The sequence below is a fragment of the Leucoraja erinacea genome, chromosome 8, assembly GCF_028641065.1.
Source record: "Leucoraja erinacea ecotype New England chromosome 8, Leri_hhj_1, whole genome shotgun sequence".
NCBI lineage: Eukaryota > Metazoa > Chordata > Chondrichthyes > Rajiformes > Rajidae > Leucoraja > Leucoraja erinaceus.
Window position 1 is genome coordinate 70,463,951 of NC_073384.1, and position 26,473 is coordinate 70,490,423.

General features: G+C 51.8%; 1 protein-coding gene across 1 annotated transcript; it reads left to right on the plus strand.

Annotated features, from left to right (window-relative positions):
• The first annotated feature begins 215 nt into the window (after nt 1-215).
• Nucleotides 216-23,080, plus strand: gpn1 (GPN-loop GTPase 1). Its single transcript, XM_055639962.1, is given in 16 exon segments — nt 216-401; nt 2,933-3,026; nt 3,662-3,701; nt 4,354-4,420; nt 4,626-4,663; nt 13,747-13,825; nt 14,878-14,956; nt 14,959-14,971; nt 16,087-16,132; nt 16,530-16,676; nt 17,115-17,138; nt 17,140-17,198; nt 17,687-17,726; nt 19,508-19,607; nt 20,801-20,911; nt 22,868-23,080. Coding segments are annotated over 16 exon segments (1,194 nt in total). The 5' UTR covers nt 216-230; the 3' UTR covers nt 22,954-23,080.
• The last annotated feature ends 3,393 nt before the right edge of the window (nt 23,081-26,473 follow it).

Sequence of the window (26,473 nt, forward strand, 5' to 3'; positions counted from 1 at the left end):
ATAGGGTGGAGACCTTTCATGGAGGCGGTACTGGACGTTATCCAATAGGGAGAGGCCTTTCACAGGGACTGGGTGGGTGGTGGCCCTTGTCCAATAGGGAGAGGCCTTTCCCAGAGGCCGGACTGGCGCGTATCCAATAGGGAGAGGCCTTTCACGGGGCGGGTGGAGCAGCGAGACGTCATCGGCGGCCGGCGGCACTGCTCTGATGTCGTCACCTCTGCGCGTCGGGCATGGCGTCGGCGGCGGCAGGAGCAGGAGCAGGAGCGGAGGGGACCGGCACCGGCACCGGCAATGGCTCCAGCTCCTCCACCGGGACCGGCTCTCCCACTCCCACTACAACTCCCACCGTCTGCCTGATCGTGCTCGGCATGGCGGGCTCGGGGAAGACCACATTCGTGCAGGTACCGCCGGCCTTGCTCCTTGCCGCGCCGGGGGGGAGAGGGGGCTAGTCTGGGCTCGGCGGGCCGAAGGGCCGTGTCGTCGGTGCAGCACCAACCTGCAGCAGTGTGGAGTTTAGTTAGGTCGCTGGGTTTAGTGGGGCAGACGGTGGGATTCACTGGAGTTTGAGTGTTGTTGTCATCGACTTTAGTAAAACTGTGCGCTGCTGTTATATTGTAACTGGGAATCACTGGGTCCACGGTGAATCTGGATACTAGTAGAAGACAGGCAGCATCTCTGGAGAGAAGGAATGGGTGACGTGGTCGAGACCCTTCAAACACAAAAGAGGTTTTGCCACAGAAGGCACAGAATAACTTTCTGAATTAATTGGTGGTGAATCTGTGGAATTCATTGCCACAGAAGGCTGTAGAGGACAATAGACAATAGTCAGTAGGTGCAGGAGTAGGCCATTCGGGCCAGCACTGCCATTCAATGTGATCATGGCTGATCATCCACAATCAGTATCCCGTTCCTGCCTTCCCGACATATTCCCTGACTCCGCTATTTTTATGAGCCCTATCTAGCTCTCTCTTGAAAGCATCCAGAGAACCCGCCTGCACCGCCCTCCGAGGCAGAGAATTCCACAGACTCGCCACTCTCTGTGAGAAAAATTGTTTCCTAATCTCCGTTCTAAATGGCTTACTCCTTATTTTTAAACTGTAGCCCCTGGTTCTGGACTCCCCCAACATCAGGAACATGTTTACTGCCTCTAGCGTGTTGAAATCCGTAATGATCTTATATGTTTCAAAAATATACCCTCTCATCCTTCTAAACTCCAGAGTATAGAAGCTCAGCTGCTCCATTCTCTCAGCATTTGATAGTCCCGCCATCCCGGGAATTAACCTTGTAAACCTACGCTGCACTCCCTCAATAACAAGAATGTCCTTCCTCAAATTAGGGGACCAAAACTGCCATTCGCTTTCTTCACTGCCTGCTGTACCTGCATGCTTACTTTCATAGACTGATGAACAAGGAGGCCCAGATCCCGTTGTACTTCCCCTTTTCCCAACTTGATGCCATTTAGATAGTAATCAGCCTTCATGTTTTTGCTACCAAAGTGGATAACCTCACATTTATCCGCTTTAAACTTCATCTGCCATGCATCTGCCCACTCACCTAACCTGTCCAAGTCACCTTGCATTCTCATAGCATCCTCCTCACAGTTCACACTGCCACCCAGCTTTGTGTCATCTACAAATTTGCTAATGTTACTTTTAATCCCTTCATCTAAATCATTGATGTATATTATAAATAGCTGCGGTCCCAGCACTGAGCCTTGCGGTACCCCACTAGTCACTGCCTGCCATTCTGAAAGGAACCGTTTATCCCTACTCTTTGTTTCCTGTCTGACAACCAATTTTCTATCCATGTCAGCACTCTACCCCCCAATACCATGTGCCACAGTTTTGCCCACTAATCTCCTATGTGGGATCTTATTAAATGCTTTCTGAAAGTCCAGGTACACCACATCAACTGGCACTCCCTTGTCCATTTTCCTAGTTACACCCTCAAAAAATCCCAGAAGATTGAGGGAGAGTTAGATCAGCCATGATTGAATGGCAGAGTAAACTTGATGGATTGAACTGCCTAATTCTGTTCTCATCACTTATGAATGTATGACTGGACTCAGTGACTTGTGGTGTTCTGTGATGGGATTGTGTTTGTTTATAAAATAATATGGAAGATAATGCCACAGGAAAAATAGAGAAAAATTGGTAAGAAAAATGGGGAAGTTACACTTTTGATTAGGTTTGGGATTTGCGTTGCTCTATGGCTGTCGGTGGTCGGATGATGACGTTTGCAGATTATCGTGAGTTGTGGACATTTGTCGACGGACACAGTTGGAAATTTGGAAGAGGAAATGGCAGAAGGAGTTTGATCCAGACAAGTGTGAGGTGTTGGATTTTGCATGGTCAGATCAAGAGAAAAGGATTCTGAGAATCGTCGATGTACAGAGGGATCTTAGGTGCAGGTCCATAGCTCTCTGAAACACAGGTTGAAAGAGGCAATAAAGGCACCCTTGCCTTCATCGGTCATAGCATTGTGGATGACATTTGTGAAGTCCTGATCTATAACACTTTGGTTTGGCCATATTTGGAGCATTGTGTGCAGTTCTGTTGCCACACTAGAGGAAGGATGTGGAGGCTTTGAAGAGGGTGTAGAATAGGCCCACCAGAATGCCGAGGGTGTTAGCTATAGGGAGAGGTTGATGAAACTTGCACTGTTTCTTCTGGATGGTCAGACGTTGCAGACAAAACCTGATAGAAGAGTTTTTTTTAAATATGAGAGGCAAATATCAGGTGGACAGGGGGGGGGGGGGGGGGGGGGGGGGGGGATATATGAGCAGGTGGTGGAGGGGTGGGGTTAGAAGGGGAGATGTGGGGAGCCTGGATAGGAGGTGGAAGGGCAGCTGCCGACAGAGAGGTGGGTGGGGGATGTGGACCGAGGTGGGAAAGATTCTGAATGTTCTTTCCTCTGATGTTGTCTGTTACAGAGGCTGACTGGTCACCTGCACCTCAAGGGGTGTCCTCCATACCTTATCAACCTGGATCCTGCCGTGCATGAGATCCCTGTCCCGGCCAATATTGGTGAGGAGTGGGCGGGGGGCGGATTGGCGGGAGGGTTAGGGGGGGTTAGTGGATTGGTGGGACGGGGTTTAGGAGAGTGGGGCATTCTTGAGGGGGGTTGAGAGGGGTGAGAGAAGGGGTTTGGGTTAGTGAGTCGGGGGTGAGAGTAGATGTTAGAGTGGGCAATTAGTGTTGGGGGGCTGGGGGGGGTGAGAGTGGGATTAGTGTTAGTGAGAAGGAGGTTTTGTGTTATGGGAGTGATGAGTGGGGGCCATTAGTATAGTGGTGCGTTAGTGTTGGGGGTGAGAGTGAGATTAGTGTTAGAGAGTGGGGCGTTAGTGTTGGGGTGAGAGTGGGGTTTGTGTTGGGGGTGGGAGTGGTGCGTTAGTGGTGGGGGGGGTGTGGGGTTTGTGGTGGGGCTGAGTGGTGCGGGAGTGTTGGGGCTGAGAGTGGGGGCGTTAGTGTTGGGGTGAGAGTGGGGTTTGTGTTGGGGGTGAGAGTGGTGCGTTAGTGTTGGGGGTGAGAGTGGTGTGTTTGTGTTGGGGGTGAGAGTGGGGTTAGTGACAGGAGGGTTAGGGTTACGGGGAAGGGCGAGTTGTGTGGCGGTGGGCGGGTGGTCGGTCGAGAGCCGCAGTAACACACAATGTCTTTCTCAGATATCCGGGACACAGTGAACTACAAGGAAGTGATGAAGCAGTATCCTTTGGACATGGGGATGTGCTTGAGCAACCAGCGTGAAGCACGTCATGAGGTCACAAGGGGGTCAGGCAGCATCTATAGAGGGAGGGAATGGGCGACGCTTCGGGTGGAGACCCTTCTTCAGACTGATGTCAGGGGAGGGGGCGGGACCGTTGTGTTAGGATGGTTCAGCCCCTGTGACCGTGGGCTTCCCACAATCGGCAGGTTAATTGACACTGTGGTGCTTTTACACAGAGAAGGGCACTGTGCAGCGTTGTAAACAATGCAAGGTGTGCAGGTGACGGGGGGAGTTAATGGGGGTGGGGGTGAGGAAGGTCGGTGCGTGGGCTCTGTGGGCTGAGGAGCCTCTTACCGTGCTGTGTGAGGTGGGGAACTTGTCAATGTGCAGCTCAACATGTCAGTGAGACGACGGTGGGCTGTTGGGGTTCTTTGACTGCTCAGCCCGACTGGTCAGGGGTCGCGGTTGGGGTGCAGGGCCATTGGGGCGGGCAGGGGCTGTTGTGGGTGGTGGTGAGAGCGAGGAGGGGCTGGATCACGGGGTGGGGTGGGGAGGAGTGTTGGGGGACCAGGAGACACGGATACGCTGGGCCCGGTCTGTCCGTCCATCCGACCGTCTGTCACTGCTTCGTTCCCTGACCCAGCGCTTCAGATACGGCCTGGGGCCCAACGGTGGCATAGTCACCGCACTCAACCTGTTTGCCACACGGTTTGACCAGGTGTGTGGACGGTGTGGGTGGGTGGGGGGGAGGGGGGGGGTGGGGAGATGGGGCGGTATGGGGGTGGGGGTGGGGAGGGCAGGGGTGTGGAGATGGGGCCGGTTTGGGGGTGGGGGAGAGCAGGGATGGGGTGGGACTGAAGGACATTGCCTGCTCTATGCGAGGTGCTGCTCTGCTGCTAACACCGTCTCCCACTCTGCACCAGGTTATGAAGTTCATTGAGAAGAGGCAGCAAGACTGTCGGTGAGTAAACTGGGTGGAACTCCCTGATTCCTGTTTGTGATATCCCATTTTGCCTACATTAGGCCCATCTTCCTGCTCTCCACGTCATTCTCTACCCGCGTGTCCCTGTTGCTCATGCTGGTCGAATGACGGGATCATAGATCAGTGGGGACTGTGGCATGGTCTGCGCACAGTGCCAGGCATCAGTCACTGCAGATGTTGGAAGCTGGGAATACCCAGCAGGTCGGGCAGCATCTGGGGATAGGCAGAGCGTGTCCGCGTTTTAGCTCAGCGATCCTGGAGGAGGAGTAAAGAGAGAAAAGTAAACGTATGATGGACAGGAGAATGTCATCAGGTCTAGAGAGATAGAATTCACAAAATATCACTGGCAGTCTGGATTGGGTTAAATTCGAAGGCCTTCTATTAATATGTATTAATTTTTCGGGCGCAAGAATAGGGTGGCACAGTGGCACAGCGGTAGAGCTACTGCTTACAGTGCCAGAGACCCGGGTTTGATCCCGACTATAGATGCTTCTCTGTACGGAGTTTGTACGTTATCCTCGTGACCTGCGTGGGTTTTCTCCGAGATCATCACTTTCCTCCCACACTCCGAAGACGTCCAGGTTTGTCGGTTAATTGGCTTGGTGTAAATGTAGAATTGTCCCTGGTGTGTGTAGGGTAGGTAGACAAAAATGCTGGAGAAATTCAGCGGGTGAGGCAGCATCTATGGAGCAAAGGAAATAGGCGACATTTCGGGCCGAAACCCTTTTCAGACTGTCAGTCAGGCGTAGTGTAGGGTAGGGTAGTGTTAGTGTGCGGGGATCGTTGATTGTTGTGGACTCGGTGGGCCGAAGGGTTTATTTCTGCGCAGTATCTAAACTAGACTAACTAGGGAGAGAGCAAGGTCTGTTACGGACAACGGGATTGTTGATGTAGGGCAGAGGTAGAGGTGAGCTTGTGAATGATCACTCTCCATGGAGAGTCACAAAGGAAATGGATTTGCAATTGGTGATTCAGTGAAGGGGGTGGTGAAAGTTCAGTGCGGTGTCCAGAAATGCAGAGCAGCTAATCGATGCCTTGGCAGCTTTAACGGTCCATAAATGCCCAAGCTCGAATGACATTTATCCCAGGCTGCTGGGGATAAGGAAGGGAAAGGAAGAGGATGGCACCAGGGATTACTGGTTGAGATGTTTAAATCTCCACTGGAGGCAGGAAACATGTTCCCGGTGTCGGGGAGTCCAGAACCAGGGGCCACAGTTTAAGAATAAGGGGTCGGCCATTTAGAGCAGAGATGAGGTAAAATGTTTTTACCCAGAGAGTTGAGAATGTGTGGAATTCTCTGCCTCAGAATGCAGTGGAGGCCGATTCTCTGGATGCTTTCAAGAGTTAGATGGGGCTCTTAAAGATAACGGAGTCAAGGGATATGGGGAGAAGGCAAGCAAAAGGATGACGGAACACAGCCAATGTGGTCTCCATTTCAAGAGGGGAGCCTTACAATGACAGGCCTGTGAACCGAACATCCTGCACATCTTCCTCCAGAGAAGATAATAGGGGAAATATTATTTGAAACTTTGCCCATCTCCTGCAGCTCCACACATAGATCTTCGTGGGGCCCTATTCTCTCCCTAATTAATCTTTCCCTCTTAATATACATCTAAAATCTCCTTGGAGTCCCTTTAATCCTCTCTGCCAAAGCCTTCTCACTGGCCCGCTTTCCCCTCCTGACTTCCTCCTTCACTCCGTCCCTGATACTCCAGGCATTCCCCTGGTCCCAGCTGCTGGTAGCTGACCCAAGTCTCCCTTCTGACAAGACCTTATCTCTCGTCATCCAGGGCTCGCATGCCTTGCCTCGCCGTTCCACTCGTGGTGAATGCCTGACTGACAGACTGAGGGGGGGGGGATGTGTTGGTGCACAGGGAAGTGATAGAAGTTGACACCAGGTGACCTGAACGCAGAAAATTCTGCAAACACCCAGTAGGTCAGGCAGCATCTGCAAAGGAAAAGTGAGTTGGCGTTCAGGTCAGAGGTGAGGTTGTCGCAGGGTATTTAGGTCAAAGGTGAGGTCGCCACGGTGTTCAGGTCAAAGGTGAGGTTGCCAGGATATTCAGGTCAAAGGTGAGGTTGCCACAGTATTCAGGTCAAAGGTGAGGTTGCCACAGTATTCAGGTCAAAGGTGAGGTTGCCACAGTATTCAGGTCAAAGGTGAAGTTGCCACAGTGTTCAGGTCATAGGTGAGATTGAAACTAGAAAGAAAACATGAAAACTACTGACGTGGTTGAGTCTGAAGAAGGATCCTGACCGAAAACATCACCTATCCATGTTCTCCAGAGCTACTGCCTGACCCGCTGATTTACTCCAGCACTTTGTTTTTTGTTTGCAAAGCAGCCTTTGCATTTCCTCCCCACTTGGAAACGTTAGAGTCGACATAAAAACTCCCAGAGATCTGAGCGGTGAAGGCTCCTTGGTGAACTACAGTAAGAGCAGAGCTAGTGGTGTCCCATCCCCCTTGACAAAGATGCATAGACAATACATAGACAATAGGTGTAGGAGTAGGCCATACGCCCCTTCGAGCCAGCACTGTGATCATGGCTGATCATCCACAATCAGTACCCCGTTTCTGCCTTCTCCCCATATCCCTTGACTCCGTTATCTTTAACAGCCCCATCTAACTCTTGAAAGCATCCAGAGAATCGGCCTCCACTGCATTCTGAGGCAGAGAATTCCACACATTCGCAACTCTCTGGGTAAAAACATTTTACCTCATCTCTGCTCTAAATGGCCGACCCCTTATTCTTAAACTGTGGCCCCTGGTTCTGGACTCCCCCAACACCGGGAACATGTTTCCTGCCTCCAGTGCCTCTGCACTAATATACAGAGATATAAATATCCCAGTCCTGAAAGAAGGCAGTGCAGACATCCAGGGAAGAGAATTCCACAGATTCACCGGCCTCAGGGTGAAGAGGTTGCTCTTCATTTCAATCTTGAACATCATGCTCCTTGATTTTGGATGGTGTCCCCTTGTCCCAGCCTCCTCACTGTATCCTGTATCAACTCTGCCATAGAAGCATAGAAAATTGGTGCAGGAGGAGGCCATTCAGCCCTTCCAGCCATTATTCAATATAATCATGGATGATCATACAAAATCAGTACCCCGTTCCTGCTTTCTCCCCATATCCTTTGATTCCGTTAGCCCTAAGGGCTGTATCTAACTCGCTCTTGAAAACATCCAGTGAATTGCCTTGAATTCCACAGATTCACAATCCTGTGGGTGAAAACATTTTTTCTCATCTCAGTCCTAAATGGAATTACAGAGACATGGCTCCAGGGTGACCAAGGCTGGGAGCTAAACATGCAGGGGTATTTGATATTCAGGAAGGATAGACGGAAGGAAGAGGAGGTGGGATGGCATTGCTGGCTAATGAGGAGATTAATGCAATAGCAAGGAGAGACATTAGCTTGGATGCTGTAGAATTGGAATGGGTAGAACTGCAAAATAATTCTTAAACTGTGACCCCTGGTTCTGGGCTCCCCCAACATCGGGAACATTATTCCAGCATCTAACACTCCCTTAAGAATGTTATAGCTTTCTATAAGATCCCCTCTCATCCTTCTAAATTCCAGTGAATACAAGCCCATTCTTTCATCATATGACAGTCCCGCCATCCCGGGAATTAACCTGGTGAACCTACGCTGCACTCCCTCAATAGCAAGAATGTCCCTCCTCAAATTAGGAGACCAAAACTGCATACAATACTCCAGGTGCGGTCTCGCCAGGGCCCTGTACAACTGTCGAAGAACCCCTTTGCTCCTATACTCAAATCCTCTCGCTATGAAGGCCAACATGCCATTTGCTTTCTACACTGCCTGCTGTATCTGCATGTTTACCTTCAGTGACTGATGTACAAGGACACCCAGGTCTCGTTGCACCTCTCCTTTTCCTAATCTGACACCATTCAGATAATAATCTGAATTCTTGTTCTTGCCACCAAAGTGGATAACCTCACATTTATCCACATTATACTGCATCTGCCATGCATCTGCCCACTCACCCAACCTATCCAAGTCGCCCTGCAGCCTCATAGCATCCTCATCGCAGCTCACATTACCACCCAGCTTTGTGTCATCCGCAAACTTGGAGATGTTAATTTAATTCCTTTGTCTAAATCATTAATACATATTGTAAACAGCTGGGGTCCCAGCAACGAGCCTTGCAGCATCCCACTAGTCACTGCCTGTCATTCTGAAAAGGACCCGTTAATTCCTACTCTTTGCTTCCTGTCTGCCAACCAGATCTCTATCCATGTCAATACCCTACCCCCAATACCATGTGCTCTAATTTTGCACACTAATCTCTTGTGTGGGACCTTGTCAAAGGCTTTCTGAAAGTCCAGATACACCACATCCACTGGCTCTCCCTTATCCACTCTACTTGTTACATCCTCAAAATATTCCAGAAGATTAGTCAAGATGTCCCCTTCATAAATCCATGCTGACTTTGACCGACCCAGTCACTGCTTTCCAAATGCACTGCTATAACATCTTTAACAGTTGACTCCAGCATCTTCCCCACTACCGATGTCAGGATAACTGGTCTATAATTCCCCGTTTTCTCTCCCTCCTTTCTTAAAGAGTGAGGTTACATTAGCCCTAAAAAGTGGAGTTACATCAGCCCAATCTAAATGAGGCTACCTCTGGTTTATCCAAGGCCAGATAGACAACAAATGCTGGAGAAACTCTGGGTAGAAGGAATGGGTGAGGTTTCAGGTTGAGACCCTTCTTCAGACTGAGAGTCAGGGGGAAAGAGAGACACAGAAATATGGAAGGATACGGTGTGAAAACGAGGGAACAAAGGGGACGAAGCTTGAGGAAAATGTAGAGTAGATCATTGTTAGCCTGGGGAAGATGACAACGAGGCATACAGAGATAAAATTCAATCGTGAGGACAGTCATACTGGTCAGAGAAAGGGAGAGGGAAAGCAAGGGCTACTTGAAGTTAGAGAAGTCAATGTTCATACCGCTGGGGTATGTAAGCTACCCAAGCCAAATATGAGGTGTTGTTCCTCCAATTTGCGCTGGGCCTCACTCTGACAATGGAGGAGGCCCAGGACAGAAAGGTTGGAATGGGAGGGGGAGGTAAAGCGCTTGGCAACTGGGAGATCAGATAGGTTTAGGTGGACTGAGCGCAGGTGTCGGAAACGATCGCCGAGCCTGCGCTTGGTGCCGCCGATGTATATAGGAGTCCACACCTGGAACAGCGTGGTAAAGCCAGTCCAGGCATTGCCTCCCTGTGCCACTGTTCTGTAGTCCTGGACGTCAGGGAGAGAAGGCCAAACCTGAACTGTGTCATCACGTGGGACCAGCAGCCGTTCCAGGTGAGTGGCAAATGGCGGCTGTGTCCCGTGAATGAATTAAAACAAACCGGAGGCTTCTGCTGAGAATGTTAGCTTAGTTCTGTAGCGTCTGGGGGAAAAAAACGATTAAACCGGTGCATAAACATGCTCCACTTGAACCCGGCTGGGACCAGACTCCTGGCAAACCAAGATAGATAGAGCTTGAAACTAAACCAGGCCGTAGATAGAGCTGGAAAGAGCAACAACTTGGAAGTGTGTGGGTGGAGTTCAAGGGAAAGAGAGAATGCAGGAAAAGTTACAGAAGTTTTCAGAATTAATGGGACGGAAAGTTTAACAAGGGACAAGACAGAGGTTGGGTAAAGTCGGGACTGGTTTGAGAGGTGGGGTGAATACCAAATTAAAGGTGTTGTATTTGAATGCACGCTGTATAGGAACATGGTGGATGAGCTTGTGGCACAGTTAGTCATTGGTAGGTGTGATGTTGTGGGAATTACGGAGACGTGGCTGCAAGGGGATCGGAGCTGGCAGCTGAATCTTCAAGGTTATGCGTCCTATTGGAAAGACAGACAGGTGGGCAGAGGGGGTGGGGTAGCTCTGTTAGTAAGGAATTAAATTTAGTCCTTAGTGAGGGGTGACATGGGATCAGAAGTTGAAGAGTCATTGTGGATAGAGCTGAGAAATTTATACAGGGGAAAAAGACCCTAATGGGAGTTATTTACAGGCCCCCAAACAGTAGCCAGGATATAGGATTCAAGTTACATCAGCGTGTAAGAAAGGCAAGGCTACGGTGGTCATGGGAGATTTCAATCTGTAGGTAGACTGGGTAAATCAGGTTGGAACTGGACACCAAGAGATGGAATTTGTAGAGTGCCTCCGTGATGGATTCTTAGAGAAACTTGTAATGGAGCCTACCAGGGAAAAGGCAATTCTGGATTTAGTGTTGTGTAATGAACCGGATTTGATGAGGGAGCTCAAGGTACAGGAGCCATTAGGAGGTAGCGACAACAATATGATAAGTTTTAATCTGCAATTTGAGAGGGAGAAGGTGATATCGGATGTGTCAGTATTACAGCTGAGCAAAGGGGACTACAGAGGCATGAGGGAGGAGCTGGCCAAAGTTGACTGGAAAGGGACCCTAGCAGGGATGACAGTGGAACAGCAATGGCAGGAATTTCTGGGAATAATCCGGAAGATGCAGGATCTTTTCATTCCAAAGAGGAAGAAAGATTCTAGGGGGAGAAAGAGGTGACCGTGGCTGACAAGGGAAGTCAAGGACAGTATAAAACTAAAAGAGATGCGTATAACATAGCAAAGAGGAATGGGAAGCTTTTAAAGAACAACAGAAGGTAACTAACAAGGCAAGGTAGACAAAGGTACTGGAGAAACTCAGTGGGTGCGGCATCATCTATGGAGCGAAGGAAATGGGCCAAAGAAGGAACTGCAGATGCTGGAAAATTGAAGGTAGACAAAAGTGCTGGAGAAACTCAGCTGGAAATGCTGCTGCACCCGCTGAGTTTCACCAGCACTTTTGTCTACCTTCGATTTTCCAGCATCTGCAGTTCCTCCTTGAACTAACAAGGCAATACGGGGAGAAAAGATGAAATACGAAGGTAAACCAGCCAATAATATAAAAGAGGATAGCAAGAGTTTCTTCAGTTATATAAAGAGCAAGAAAGAGGCAAGAGTGGACGTTGGGCCGCTGGAGAATGATGCAGGAGAAGTGATAATGGGGAATAAAGAAATGGCAGAGGAGTTGAATAACTTTTTAGCATCAGTCTTCACAGTGGAAGACACCAGTAACATGCCTGAAATTCAAGAGAGTCAGGGGGTGGAAGTTAGTGGAGTGGCTATTACTAGGGAGAAGGTGCTTGGGAAGCTGAAAGGGCTGAAGGTGGATAAGTCACCTGGACCAGATGGACTGCACCCTAGGGTTCTGAAAGAGGTGGCTTTAGAGATTGTGGACGCATTGATAGTGATATTTCAAGAATCACTAGAGTCAGGAGTGGTTCCAGACCATTGGAAAATTGGCAATATTACCCCGCTGCACAAGAAGGGAGCAAAGCAGAATAGTGGGAACTATAGGCCGGTTAGTCTGACTTCAGTGGTTGGTACCATTTTAGACGCCATTATAAATAGACCATAGACAATAGGTGCAGGAGGAGGCCATTTGGCCCTTCGAGCCAGCACCGCCATTCAATGTGATCATGGCTGATCATCCCCAATCAGTACCCCGTTCCTGCCTTCTCCCCATATCCCCTGACTCCGCTCTTTTTAAGAGCCCTAAAGGATGAGGTTATGACGTACTGGGAAGTTCATGATAAAATAGGCCAAAGTCAGCATGGCTTTGTGAAGGGGATGGCAGAAGGCAAAGAGTGGCAATAAAGGGGGCTTTTTCTGGTTGGCTGCCAGTGACTAGCGGAGTTCCGCAGGGCTCTGTGCTGGGGCCACTACTCTTCAAGTTGTATATTAATGACTTGGATGAGGGGATTGAAGGCTTTGTTGCCAAGTTTGGGGATGATACGAAAATAGATGAAGGGGCAGGTTGTGTAGAGAAAGCAGGGACTCTGCAGAAGGAGTTGGACAGGTTGGGAGAGTGGGCAGAGAAGTGGCAGATGGAATACAGTGTAGCAAAGTGTGGAGTCTTGCATTTTGGTAGTGGGAATAAAGGTGTAGACTATTTTCGGGTGAGAATCCAGAAATCGGAGGTGGAAAGGGACTTGGGATTGCTGGTGCAGGATTTCCAAAAAATTAAACTGCAAGTCGAATCGGTAGTAAAGAAAGCAAACTCAATGCTAGCATTTATTTCAAGAGGTCTAGAATACAAAAACAGGGATGTAATGTTGAGGCTCTATAAGGAGCTGGTCAGGCAGCATTTGGAATATTGTGAGCAATTTTGGGCACCATATCTGAGGAAGGATGTGCTGGCTCTGGAGAGGGTCCAGAGGAGGTTTACGAGAATGATCCCAGGAATGAGTGGGTTAGCATATGATGCGCCTTTGACGACACTGGGCCTGTACTCGCTGGAGTTTAGAAGAATGAGGGGGGGACCTCATTGAAATATACAGAATAGTGAAAGCCTTGGATAGAGTGGATGTGGAGAGGATGTTTCCACCAGTGGGAGAGTCTAGGACTAGAGGTCATAGCCTCAGAATTAAAGGACGTTCCTTTAAGAAGGAAATGAAGAGGAATTTCTTTAGTCAGAGGGTGGTGAATCTGTGGAATTATTTGGTACAGAAGGCTGTGGAGGCCAAGTCAGTGGATATTTTTAAGGCAGAGATGGATAGAGTCTTGATTAGTACGGGTGTCAGGGGTGGTCACGGTGGCGCAGCGGTAGAGTTGCTGCCTTACAGCGAATGCAGCGCCAGAGACCCGGGTTCGATCCCGACTACGGGCGCTGTCTGTACGGAGTTTGTACGTTCTCCCCGTGACCTGCGTGGGTTTTCTCCGAGATCTTCATTTGCCTCCCACACTCCAAAGACGTACAGGTTTGTAGGTTAATTGGCTTGGTAAATGAAACATTGTCCCTAGTGGGTGTAGGATAGTGTTAATGTGTGGGGATCGCTGGTCGGCCTGGACTCGGTGGGCGGAAGGGCCTGTTTTCCTCACTGTATCTCTAAACTAAACTAATGTGGAGAAGACAGGAGATTGGGGTTTGGAGGGAGAGATGATTGAATGGTGGCGTAGATGAGCCGAATGGCCTAATTCAGCTCCTATAACATATGAACATGACCTTATGATGTTTGAATGTTAAAGGTACGTTCTGATAGACACCCCTGGACAGATTGAAGTGTTCACCTGGTCGGCGTCAGGAACCATCATCACAGAGGCCTTGGTGGGTATTAAGCTGTAACCATGCGACCCGTGCACACGACATCAACACAAGCTGTGCTCCGAGACGCTGTACCTGCCCCACGTATCACATTGGGCAGTGTTGAGGCAGTCTCACAGTATCTAACCTCTACTACCCCAGTCGAGGCAGTGTGAGCCACTCACTGTGAAACCTCGTTCCCTGGTGCCCCATTTAACCACCTGACCCGAAAATAAATTCCAAAGACGTGCAGGTTTGTAGGTTAATTGACTTGGTAAATGTAAAAATTGTCCCATGTGGGTATAGGATAGTGTTAATGTGCGGGGATCGCTGGTTGGAGCGGACTCGATGGGCCGAATGGGCCTGTTTCCGCGCTGTACCTCTAAACTAAACTAAATTATTTTGTCTGTAGACTGGTGTATGTTTGAAGGAATTAAGATAACCGCACTCTCATAACGACCCACAACATGCCTCAAGTTTGCCGCCCTCATTTAAAAAAAACTGACCCCAATGGAGCGTCCCTCTGTGTGTCTGACCTTTTTTTTTAAATGATAACACAACGTGCTTCTATTCAAAACTAACACAGATACAGAGTAGGAACACAATCACGACTGCCTCTATTGGCAGTTTACAGACTTATCAAATTAAAATATTGTCAACTTTATCACCAATATGCTCGGTCCCCCTGCGGTGACCAGCGTTCACGGAAGGCCTCCAGAGTCCCGGTGGATACCGCGTGCTGCCTCTCCAGGGACACGTGAGCACGGACGTAGGCCCGGAAAAGGTGCAGGCAGCCGACCCTAGTGTGGCCGTCGACCGCCCGCTGCCTGGACCCGCGGATGGCCTTCTTGGGCCTGGGAGTTTGTGATGGGAAGGTGTGGAGGGAGGGTCTCTCTCTCTGTGTCTGACCCAGGGGATGGTTTGTGATGGGGAGGTGTAGACGGAGCTTTGTTCTGTGTGGCGTGGGAGTGGATTATCCTATCCACTGCCCCTGACCCCCCCCAACCTCTCGCCCCATGCACCTGACCTGCGAACCCTCGCCCCTTGTGCCGGGGTTAACTGTGATCTCCCTGCAGGCCTCCACGTTTGCCACTGTCATTGTGTACGTGATGGACACGTCACGAAGCACCAACCCCGTCACCTTCATGTCCAACATGTGTACGCCTGCAGGTACGACCGGGCCGGGGGTGACCCTGGGGAGGGGGTGACCCTGGGGGAGGGGGTGACCCTGGGGGGCTGGTGACCCTGGGGGAGGGGGTGACCCTGGGGGGCTGGTGACCCTGGGGGAGGGGGTGACCCTGGGGGAGGGGGTGACCCTGGGGGGCTGGTGACCCTGGGGGGGGGGTGACCCTGGGGGAGAGGGTGACCCCGGGGGCTGGTGACCCTGGGGGAGGGGGTGACCCTGGGGGACTGGTGTCCCCTGGGGGGCTGGTGACCCTGGGGGAGGGGGTGTCCCTGGGGGAGGGGGTGGCCCTGGGGGAGGGGGTGGCCCTGGGGGAGGGGGTGGCCCTGGGGGGAGGGGGTGACCCTGGGGGGCTGGTGACCCTGGGGGAGGGGGTGACCCTGGGGGAGGGGGTGACCCTGGGGGAGGGGGTGGCCCTGGGGGGCTGGTGACCCTGGGGAGGGGGTGACCCTGGGGGAGGGGTGACCCTGGGGGAGGGGGTGACCCTGGGGGAGGGGGTGGCCCTGGGGGAGGGGGTGACCCTGGGGGAGGGGTGTCCCTGGGGGGCTGGTGACCCTGGGGGGAGGGGGTGGCCCTGGGGGAGGGGGTGTCCCTGGGGGAGCGGGTGTGTCCCTGGGGGAGGGGTGTCCCTGGGGGGCTGGTGACCCTGGGGGAGGGGTGGCCCTGGGGGAGGGGGGTGACCCTGGGGGAGGGGTGGCCCTGGGGGGGGGGGTGTCCCTGGGGGAGGGGTGTCCCTGGGGGGCTGGTGACCCTGGGGGAGGGGGTGGCCCTGGGGGAGGGGGTGTCCCTGGGGGAGGGGTGTCCCTGGGGGGCTGGTGACCCTGGGGGAGGGGTGGCCCTGGGGGAGGGGGTGACCCTGGGGGAGGGGTGGCCCTGGGGGAGGGGGGTGTCCCTGGGGGAGGGGGTGACCCTGGGGGGCTGGTGATCGGGGGGGGGATGGGGGTGACCCTGGGAGGGTGTGACTCTGGGAGATGGGTGGGGGTTCACCCTGGGGGAGAGGGTGATCCTGGGAGGGGAGCGGGGTGACCCCTGGACTGCCCGGTATATTTTACATCTTTGTGTCTGTGCGGGGCTCTGATGACTTCACCCGTTTCCCTCTCAGCATCCTGTACAAGACCAGGCTGCCGTTCATTGTGGTCATGAACAAGGTAGGACTTTATTGCCCCACTCACTGCGCGCGGCCCCCACACACTCACCAGACCCAGTCTGCAGGCACCGAGCCAGCTACCCGTCCCCACCGACCACCCTTCACCGCTGGCAAACCTGTGTGGCTGCTCTAGGGGCAGCGGTGGAACATGGGGGAAGTATCTAGTGCTGAACCTGGCTGCCGACGTTCCCCCGCCATCTCCGCTCACCCCTCCCCCTGTCTACACTCCCTGCAACACCCTCAGGCTGTGATACCGCCTGTGGCAATGATTGCTGACCTAGGCAGTGATCTCCCCACTCTGGGGCAGTGATCCCCCCCCCCCCCCCCCCGGGGCAGTGATCTCTCCACTGGGGCAGTGGTAGCAGACAGTGATGGTGTGTGTTGTGCTGATCCTACAGGTTGACATTGTGAGCCACACGTTTGCCGTGGAGTGGATGACGGATTTTGAATCGTTCCAGGATGCGCTGAACCAGGAGACGAGCTTTGCCAGTAACCTGACCCGCTCCATGAGCCTGGTGCTGGACGAGTTCTACAGCACCCTGCGGGTAATGGCCACCCTCTCCCCCCCTCCCCCCCACCCCATGTGAGAGAGCAGAGTGCAGCCCGTGCCTGCCTGCGGCTGGGAGTCGGTGGGCACGGCGGTATTTGCCACCAGCCATGGCAGAGTGGGAGGGGGTGATCAATGGGGACAAAGTGTCTCTGTGACGCAGGCAGGTCCGGTGTGGTAACTGCCCGGGGACCAGGGATGCTGAGGGTGGGGGGGGGGGGGGGGGGGAGGGGGGTCAATGCTGATGGTGGGGACGGGGGATGGTGGGGTGGGAGGGGAGAGTGTGGGAAGGGGGGCCAAATTCTGGGAGTGGGGGCGGCATCCCCCCCCCCCCCCTCCTGTCCATCTCCCCCGGTGGTGTGGGTGTCAGGCCCTGGGGGTGGGGCTGCCGGCACTACCCCCTGTCCGTATCTGACTGCAGCATGTTCTCCCGCAGGTGGTGGGGGTATCGGCGGTGGAGAGGGACGGGGATGGACGACTTCCTCGGACACGTGGCTGAGGCAGTCGTGGAGTACGACCTGTGAGTGTCACGGTGGCGGGGGGCCGTCTGACTCCCCGTCTCCTTTGCCCTCCACTCCCCCCTCTGCACACCCCTCCCCCACTTCCACTCCTCCCCACCTCTCCCCACACCTCTCCCCACTCACTCTCACTCTCTCCCCCCCTACTCTCCCCCCCTCTCCTCTCCCCCCTCTCCTCTCCCCCCTCTCCTCTCCCCCCTCTCCGTACTACCTGTCCCATTTCCCCATCCCCCACTTCCCACCCCCTCTCCCCCCCCCTCCTCCCTCCCCTCTCCCCTCCCCCCCCCTCCCCTTTCCTCCCCTCCCCCCCCCTCCCCTCCCCCCCCCCCTCCTCTCCCCTCCCCCTCTCCCCCCCCCCCTTCCGCTCCCACTCTTCCTTCTCTTCCCCCACCTCACTCTCCCTACTTGCTCTCTCCCCCTACTCTCTCCCCCTCCCCCCCCTCCCCCCCCCCCTGCCCACATTGACCAGCCTCTGCTCTTCTCCCCACAGTGAGTACCGCCCCTACTACCTGAAGATGAAGCAGCACCTGGTGAGTGGCTGATGGGGGCACCAGGGGAGTGCGGGAGGGGTCAGAGGTCACATGGAGGAGGGAGAGGCTGGGGTCAGGGGTCACGAGGTGGGGAAGATAGGGGTGGGGGTCAGGGTTTAGAGGAGGAGGGTGTGGGAGGCTGTTGTCCCATGGTTCTTTATTATCGCAGGTACTATTAATAACCCATTTTCTGTTATTTGCACTTTATCAGGTTTATTTATTCATGTGTGTATATATTTATATCATGGTATATGGACACACTTATCTGTTTTGTAGTAAATGTCTACTATGTTCTGTGTGCTGAAGCAAAGCAAGAATTTCATTGTTCTATACAGGGACACATGACAATAAACTCACTTGAACTTGAACTTGGGGTAGACTTATATTTTGCCCACCCCCTTCCAATCCCCTCTATCTCTCCCTCCCCTATCTTTCCTCCTTGCTTTGTGACCCTGTTGTGGTTAAGAGACTCAGGGTTGGATAAGGTGGCGCAGACACGGAGAATTTTTCAAGAAGGCGGAAGCCTTTATTTGCAAACATTGGCTGGAACATTCAAAGACGACACCCGCCTGTCCGTTCTCTAATTGCTATCCGATTACAGAAAATGGCTGCTTTTTATTACAATTTCATAGCCATATCTTCTCTACCTTGTCTTGCATGCTGCACTCCTCTTGCATCAATCTATCTTCGATTCTAACATTCTCTGTCTCGCCACCATTAACTTCTGACCTTGGTTCAGTCTTATTAAACTTTACATTTCACCTCATATCTCTTCCTCTTTCACCACCCATAAATTCCAAACTGTTACTCTAATATCCCAGCTGTGTCTACTTCGCCACCCTTATTTCCTAGCTAAAGGTTACACACCATATTATAATGTTACATACTAGTTTATAAGTTTTCCTTTTTTTTAAAAATATTTCATTTTTATTAGAAGTACGGTAAATTACAATACTACACAACACATATATCTTAATACATTTTTTGTACTGCTTCATTTTTTTTTTGAGCTTTAAGAAAAAGATAGAAGTAAAGAAAGTAAAGAAAGTGCGCGAGAGTCGTGAAGTGCAAGAGTGTTGGGAAAAGAAAGCCCCTTAGAAAAGAAGTTAGAGAAGGAAGTAAAGTGAGAAAATAGACCCTAGAAAAGAAAGAAAAAGAAAATAGGAACAATCGCTCTATTATAACATTAAACTCTGCAGAAAGGGGGCTACCAACCAAGTCTGTTTTTGTTGTTTTACCTCCCGTTACCAGGTCCTGATACCATTTATTTATTTATTTACTTTTTTAAAATTACTATTGCACCTCATACTTGTAATAGGTCCAGAAACATAGACCACGTCTTTTGGAATTGGTCTGCTTTACCTGCTAAGAGGAATCTCATCTCTTCCAGATGTAATGTTTCAAACATATTTGATATCCACATTTTTATTGTTGGTGTGGGCGCATTTTTCCAGAATTTATGTATAAGCTTTTTTCCCATTATTAGCCCGTAATTAAATGTTGATAAGGGAATTTATCTAGTTTATAAGTTGAGTACAAAGATACAAATGTATTTATTAAGAATACAAAGATGCAAAAGTAAAAATAAGTAACTTGTTTAGTGTCTTGTTTACTGGATAAATGATTTTATTAAGTGCTGCTAAATGACTAACAATCACGTGAGGTTAAGTAAAATAAGCTGATGTCTGATTACATAAAATAGCTGACATCTACTGCTATGTATTCTTCTATATTCTCCCCCCCCACACCCGAGCCTGTGTAACCTCCTGTATGTGTGTCAGGCTGATAAGGAGATGAGGAATCGTGAGGAGCAGTTGGAGAGACTGCGGAGAGACATGGGGGACGTGTCCATGGACTCGGACCATCAGTCTCCTTCCGCGGGTAGGTGGGAGCATCGCCCACCCCGTGGGGGGGGGGGGGAGGGGGGCAGAGACGGCCCCTAGCCTGAGTTTAGTTCAGGTTATCATCACGTGTACCAAACTGCAGTGAAAAGCCCACCATCCCTCTGCCTCCACAGGCGCTGCTTCACCTGCTGAGTTCTTCCAGCAATTTGTTAGTTGCTTAAGATTCCAGCATCTGCAGCTCAGTTCAATTTAGTTTATTGTCACGGTAAGACAATACATGATTACAATCGAGCCATTTACAGTGTACAGATACATGATAAGGGAATAATCTTTAGTACAAGGTAAAGCCAGCAAAGGGAGAGGGCCAGAGACCCAGGGCATTTGTTTACCAGAATGCTGCCAGGATTAGAGGGTTTCAGCTCCAGGGATAAGTTGGACAGACTTGGGTAGACACAAAATGCTGGAGTAACTCAGCAGGTGAGGCAGCATCTCTGGAGAGAAGGACTAGGTGACGTTTCGGGTAGAGACCCTTTTTGGACAGACTTGGATTGTTTTCTCTGGAACGCCGGAGATTGTGGAGAGAACTGATGGGAATATATAAAATGATGAGAGGCAGAGATAGGGCAGACAGTCAGAGCATAGCTTCAAGGTAGAGGGACAACATTTCATGGTGATATGCGGGACAAGTTTTTTCCCCACACATAGCGGGTGGTGGGCGTGTGGAACGTACAGCTGGGGGCAGTGGTGGTGGAGGCAGATATGATAGTGAGGTTTAAGAGGCTTTTGGATAGGCACGTGGATATGGAGGGATATAGATCAGGTGCAGGCAGAGGAGATGCGTGTATCTGGGCATGCTGTGTGGCATGGACATTGTGGGCCGAATGGCCTGTTCCTGTGCTGTAGTCTTGTGTGCCGGTAGAGTGGGGAGGTGTGTTGTGGACCTGTGGGGGAGGGGAGATAGTGGGGGGGGGGGGGGGGGGATAGATGTTGGGAGAGTAGGGCAGGAGAGTGTGGGGGGGGAGATAGTGGGGAGAGTGGGGGGGGGGGAAGAGCGTGGGGAGAGTGAAGAGAGAGGGGAGGAGAGTGTGGGGGGGCGTGATAGTGGGGGAGTGGGCAGTGTGGTGGGGGGGGGGAGACAGTGTTGGGAGGTAGAGAGTGCTGGTAGCGTGGGCTGAGTGGGGTATGTATGGAGGTGAGTGTGAGGCTGACCCTGCCCCCTGTGCCTCACAGACAGGGAGGGTGAGGTTGAGGCCGGCCCGTCGGGGCTGATCCTGAGCCGTGGAGCCGGCGATGAGCTGCAGGAGGAAGTGGATTCCGATACGGACGACCTGGACCATCAAAGTAAGTGGCAGTGACCGGGGCTGGAGAGAGGCGGTGACTGACCCACACCCGCAGTGGTCTGGGTGGGGCAGGATTGGGACCAGGTGTAGGCCCCTCCACTGTGGACAAGCCAGAGGAGGGGTGGGAGTGGACTCCTTTGTACCAAAGATCCTATAGCAAGCAAGATAGATCACTTGACGTAAAAGACATAGCACGGTCATGGGCCCCATTTCCGTAACCGGCTTCCGTCTCCGCACCAAACATCCCATAGCAGAGCAAAGATACTTGTGCAGAGACGGAAGCCGGTTACGGAAACATCCTCGTAAAAATAAAAGCTATTTGGTAAAATTCTTCTCTTCATTTTCAGAATTATAATTTATTAACACAAACTGTTCCCCCGCAACGTTGATTACACTGCGAGTCGGGTCGGGTCCGGTTACGGAAAAGGATGAAAAAAAGGCCCACGTTCCGCTCCGTTGCGTACTACACGTCAGCCCATTGCATTTAGCAGGAGTGGTCTACCTTGCTCCGCTATAGGATCTTTGATTTGCACAGTCAGATGTTCATCAGGATGATGCTGGATCCGTGTGGCATGGTGGCACAGCGGTAGAGTTGCTGCCTTTGTACGCAGTTGAGACTACGGAGTTTGTACGTTCTCCCCGTGACCTGCGTGGGTTTTCTCCGAGATCTTCAGTTTCCTCCCACTCTCCAAAGACGTACAGGTTTGTCGGTTCATTGGCTTGGTGTAAATGTAAACTTGTCCCTAGTGTGTATAGGGTAGTGTTAATGTGCGGGGATCGCTGGCTGTCTCCTCGCTGTATCTCTAAACTATGGGGAGCTTCAGTGATTGAGAGGTTGGACAGACTTGGGTTGTGTTTCCTGGGACTACGGAGGTTGCAGGGAGACCCGTGTGAAGGGGAATAAATTACATGGAGCATAGATAGGGTGGACACTCTGAAAAAGCAGAGGGCAGAGCTTTAAGGTAAAAGACACAAAGTTCTCTGAAGAAGGGTCATAGAAACATAGAAAATAGGTGCAGGAGTAGGCCATTCGGCCCTTCGAGCCTGCACCGCCATTCAATATGATCATGGCTGATCATCCAACTCAGTATCCCATCCCTGCCTTCTCTCCATCCCCCCGATCCCTTTAGCCACAAGGGCCACATCTAACTCCCTCTTAAATATAGCCAATGAACTGGCCTCAACTACCTTCTGTGGAAGAGAATTCCACAGATTCACCACTCTCTGTGTGAAAAATGTTTTTCTCATCTCGGTCCTAAAAGACTTCCCCCTTATCCTTAAACTGTGACCCCTTGTTCTGGACTTCCCCAACATCGGGAACAATCTTCCTGCATCTAGCCTGTCCAACCCTTTAAGAATTTTGTAAGTTTCTATAAGATCCCCCCTCAATCTTCTAAATTCTAGCGCGTACAAGCCAAGTCTACCCAGTCTTTCTTCATATGAAAGTCCTGACATCCCAGGAATCAGTCTGGTGAACCTTCTCTGTACTCCCTCTATGGTAAGAATGTCTTTCCTCAAATTAGGAGACCAAAACTGTACACAATACTCCAGGTGTAGTCTCACCAAGACCCTGTACAACTGCAGTATAACCTCCCTGCTCATACTCAAATCTTTTTGCTATGAATGCTAACATACCCGATTTCCTTCGTTCCGTAGATGCTGCCTCACCCACTGAGTTTCTCCAGCATTTTTGTCTCCCAAAGTTCAGAGGAGATGTGCGGGGGATGTGTTTTACACAGAGGGTGGTGGGTGCCTGGAACGCGCTGCCAGGGGTGGCGGTGGAGGCAGATATGATGGTGATGTCTAAGAGGGTTTTAGATGGGCACATGGATGTGCAGGGGTATGGATCATGTATGGGCAGAGATTGGTGTAGCTTGCCATCATGTCCAGGCTGGGCCGAAGGGCCTGACCCTGTGCTGTACTGCTCTCTCAGTCTCTCGTTCCCTTCCCTTGACAGAGGCGGAGGAGCAGAGAGAGGAGCCTGCCTTTCAAAGATACCTGCAGCAGAGAAGGCATGAGAACCAGCTCGCCACGAAAGAGTGATCGTGGAGGGGGGCGGGGGCTTGGACACCTGATGGGGGTGGTCCCCTCCTCCCACACGCACATGACCTGCTATAGTTTAACACATCATGGATCTCTGTATTTATTGAATAAAGACTGCGTGATATTCTTATACAACTTGCCAACCGGAACCACTGACTCCCTGGGACTGAGCTTCCCCTGTTGTCCTGCCCTGTGGTGGGGAGGCTACAGTCGCGGAGAGGCAACAGATGCGGAGAGACTGTTATCTCCCACCATGACTCTTATCTGTTCGCAACCCGGGGATTGCGTGCAAGAGGCCTGGAGTTGGTGTGACGGTCCACCACGTTCTTCCACAGCGAGCCAGGATTCTCCCCACGACCTCCACAGATGAGGGTTGAGGGCTTGAATCACGGCCCCCATCAGTGCCAGGGACATCCGGCCAGCAGATGGCAGCCTTGTCCCTGACTGCAGACGGTGGTGATAGGGAGTTTGGACAGCTGGGGGATTCACACTGTGGTGGGGGCTCCACCACCGGGACAGGGGTCCCTAGACCCCAACCCCCCAAATGGTCGCTAACTTTCCCACTACCAAATAAGGGACAAAATGGTAGACAGGGCATGTAAGGGGCAATAAGGCAGTGGTGTAGACCGTGCATGTTGGTCGATGCAGGCACGTAGGGCCAAAGGGCCTCTTTCCCGGACTGATTCGATGGGATGGGAGGAAATGCAAGGGGTGGGTGCATGGGGATGTGGAGGCGGAGGGTGGGGACATTGATTGAGAGGGGGGAGGGGAGATATTGAGAGGGGGGGGGGGGGTATTGAGAGGGGACATTGAGAGGGGGGATTGAGGGGGGATATTGAGAGGAGGGGGGACTGAGAGGGGACAGGGATTGAAAGGGGAGGGGGGGATATTGAGAGGGTGGGGACATTGAGAGGGGAGGGGGACATTGAGAGGACATTGAGAGGGGAGGGGGGATATTGAGAGGGTGGGACATTGAGGAGGGGGGACATTGAGGGGGGGATATTGAGAGGGGGGGATATTGAGAGGGTGGGGACATTGATTGAGAGGGGACATTGAGGGGAGGGGGGCATATTGAGAGTGGGGGGACATTGAGAGGGGAGGGGGGATATTGAGAGGGTGGGGACATTGAGGGGAGGGAGGGATATTGAGGGGAGGGGGGATATTGAGAGGGTGGGGACATTGAGATGGGGGGGAGGGGGGATATTGAGAGGGTCGGGACATTGAGGGGAGGGGGGGATATTGAGAGGGGAGGGAGGGGGAGATATTGAGAGGGGGTGGGGGACATTGAGAGGGAAGGGGGGATATTGAGAGGGTGGGGACATTGAGAGGGGAGGGGGGATATTGAGGGTGGGGACATTGAGAGGGGAAGGGGGACATTGCGAGGAGGGAGGGATTTTGAGGGGGAGGGGACATGGAGGTGAGGGGGTTACAGAGACAGGCAAGATATAGCGTACAACTGATGCATATAAAGTGGCATGTGATGATGGGTGGATCACTGGTGTGGCTTCAACAGCACATACAACACATACGCACGCTGCTGTATCACATCTGGGATCTGCCTAAGTGACCCCTCTGGTGATTACATAGTGGCAGTCAAATACGGGACAAGGGTGGTCCCGTGTGGGACAAACCAATTTAGCCCAATCTACAGGATGCCCCAGCTAATACGGGCCAGTTGGCAACCCTGGGGTCACCAGAATCCCCACACCCCACCCCCAGTAAAGGGGGGGGGCAGACTCCCCACCCCTGGGACCCTCGCCTCATTTGGAAGGTGCTCAGAGGGGCTCTGCCATTCACAGCTCAGGAGGGTGGCATTAAGGGCAGCACAGTGGAGCTGCTGGCTGTTGGGGTGACGGTCACTGTGAGCTGCCAGTCAGTGTCCGCACTGTGACCCTGGCTCCACCAGAGAGGCCCTTCGGCCCCCAACGCCCGTGCCACATTTTGCTAGCCCCATCTGCACGTGGTCCATACCACTCGATTCCATGCATATCCATGTGCCCATCTAAACGCCTCTTAAACACCACCATCATATCTGCCTCCACCACCACCCCCGGCAGCACGCTCCAGGCACCCACCTCCCTCTGTGCCTATGCCTCTAATAATTATAACGACTTCTATCAGCTCTCCCCTCTACTTCTGACGCATCAGAGAAAACAATCCTGACCTGTCTAAGGTTGACACAAAATGCTGGAGTAACTCAGCGGGCCAGGCAGCATCTCTGGACAATCGACAATAGACAATAGGTGCAAGAGTAGGCCATTCAGCCCTTCGAGCCAGCACCGATGTGATCATGGCTGATCATCCCCAATCAGTACCCCGTTCCTGCCTTCTCCCCATATCCCCTGATCCCGCTGTCTTTAAGAGCTCCATCTAACTCTCTCTTGAAAGCATCCAGAGAACCGCCCTCTGAGGCAGAGAATTCCACAGACTCACCACTCTCTGTTAGAAAAAGTGTTTCCTCATCTCTAAATGGCTTACCCCTTATTCTTAAACTGTGGCCCCAGGTTCTGGACTCCCCCAACATCGGGAACATGTTTCCTGCCTCTAGCGTGTCCGAATCCATAAAAATTATCACATGTTTCAATAAGATATCCTCTCATCCTTCTAAAGAGAAGGAATAGGTGACGTTTCAGGTCGAGACCCTTCTTCAGACTCCAAATTTGTCTTAACTTCTTACAGCTAATACCCTCTGATCCAGGCAGCATTAGATACAGTGTGGAAACAGGCCCTTCGGCCCAATTTGCCCACGCCGGCCAACATGTCCCAGCTCCACTAGTCCCATCTTGGTCCATATCCCTCCAAACCTGTGCTATCCTTGTACCTGTCTAACTGTTTCTTAAACATTGCGATAGTCCCAGCCTCAACTACCTCCTCTGGCAGCTTGTTCCATGCACCGACCCCCCTTTGTGTGGAAAAGTTGCCCTTCAGATTTTCATTAAATCTTTTGCCTTTCACCTTAAACCTAGTCTTCGATTCTGGTCCTCAATTCCCCTACTCTGGGCAAGAGACTCTACCCGATCTATTCCTCTCATGATTTTATACACATCCATAAGATCACTGGTAAACCTGTTCTGCACCCTCTCCAAAACCTGTAGTGGGTCTATGCCTCTTGTTTTTATACCCCTATCACGGGAAAAATATTCTGACTCTCTTCCCTATCCGTGTATCTTGTATTAATCCTCTTATCAGGTCTTATTCACGCCAGTCTGTCTAATTCCTGCCCAGAACTAAAGTCCTCCCATCCAGGCAACACTCTACGATACGATAGAATTTTTTTTTATCCCAGGAGGGAAATTGATCTGTCAACCAGTCATAAAACACAAAATACATGAAAACATGAAATTAAAGTGAAGTGAGGAAAGGATTGGGTATGTGCAAAGATTGGGAGGAGGGGAGTCACTCAGTCGATCTCTTTGGATCATTTACCTTGTAATGCAGAGGCTAGCGTGTCCCCACGATTCCGTGAGATTCCATGATTCGGAAGCACCCGCTTCAGAGGGCGGTGGACGCCGGTTCTCTG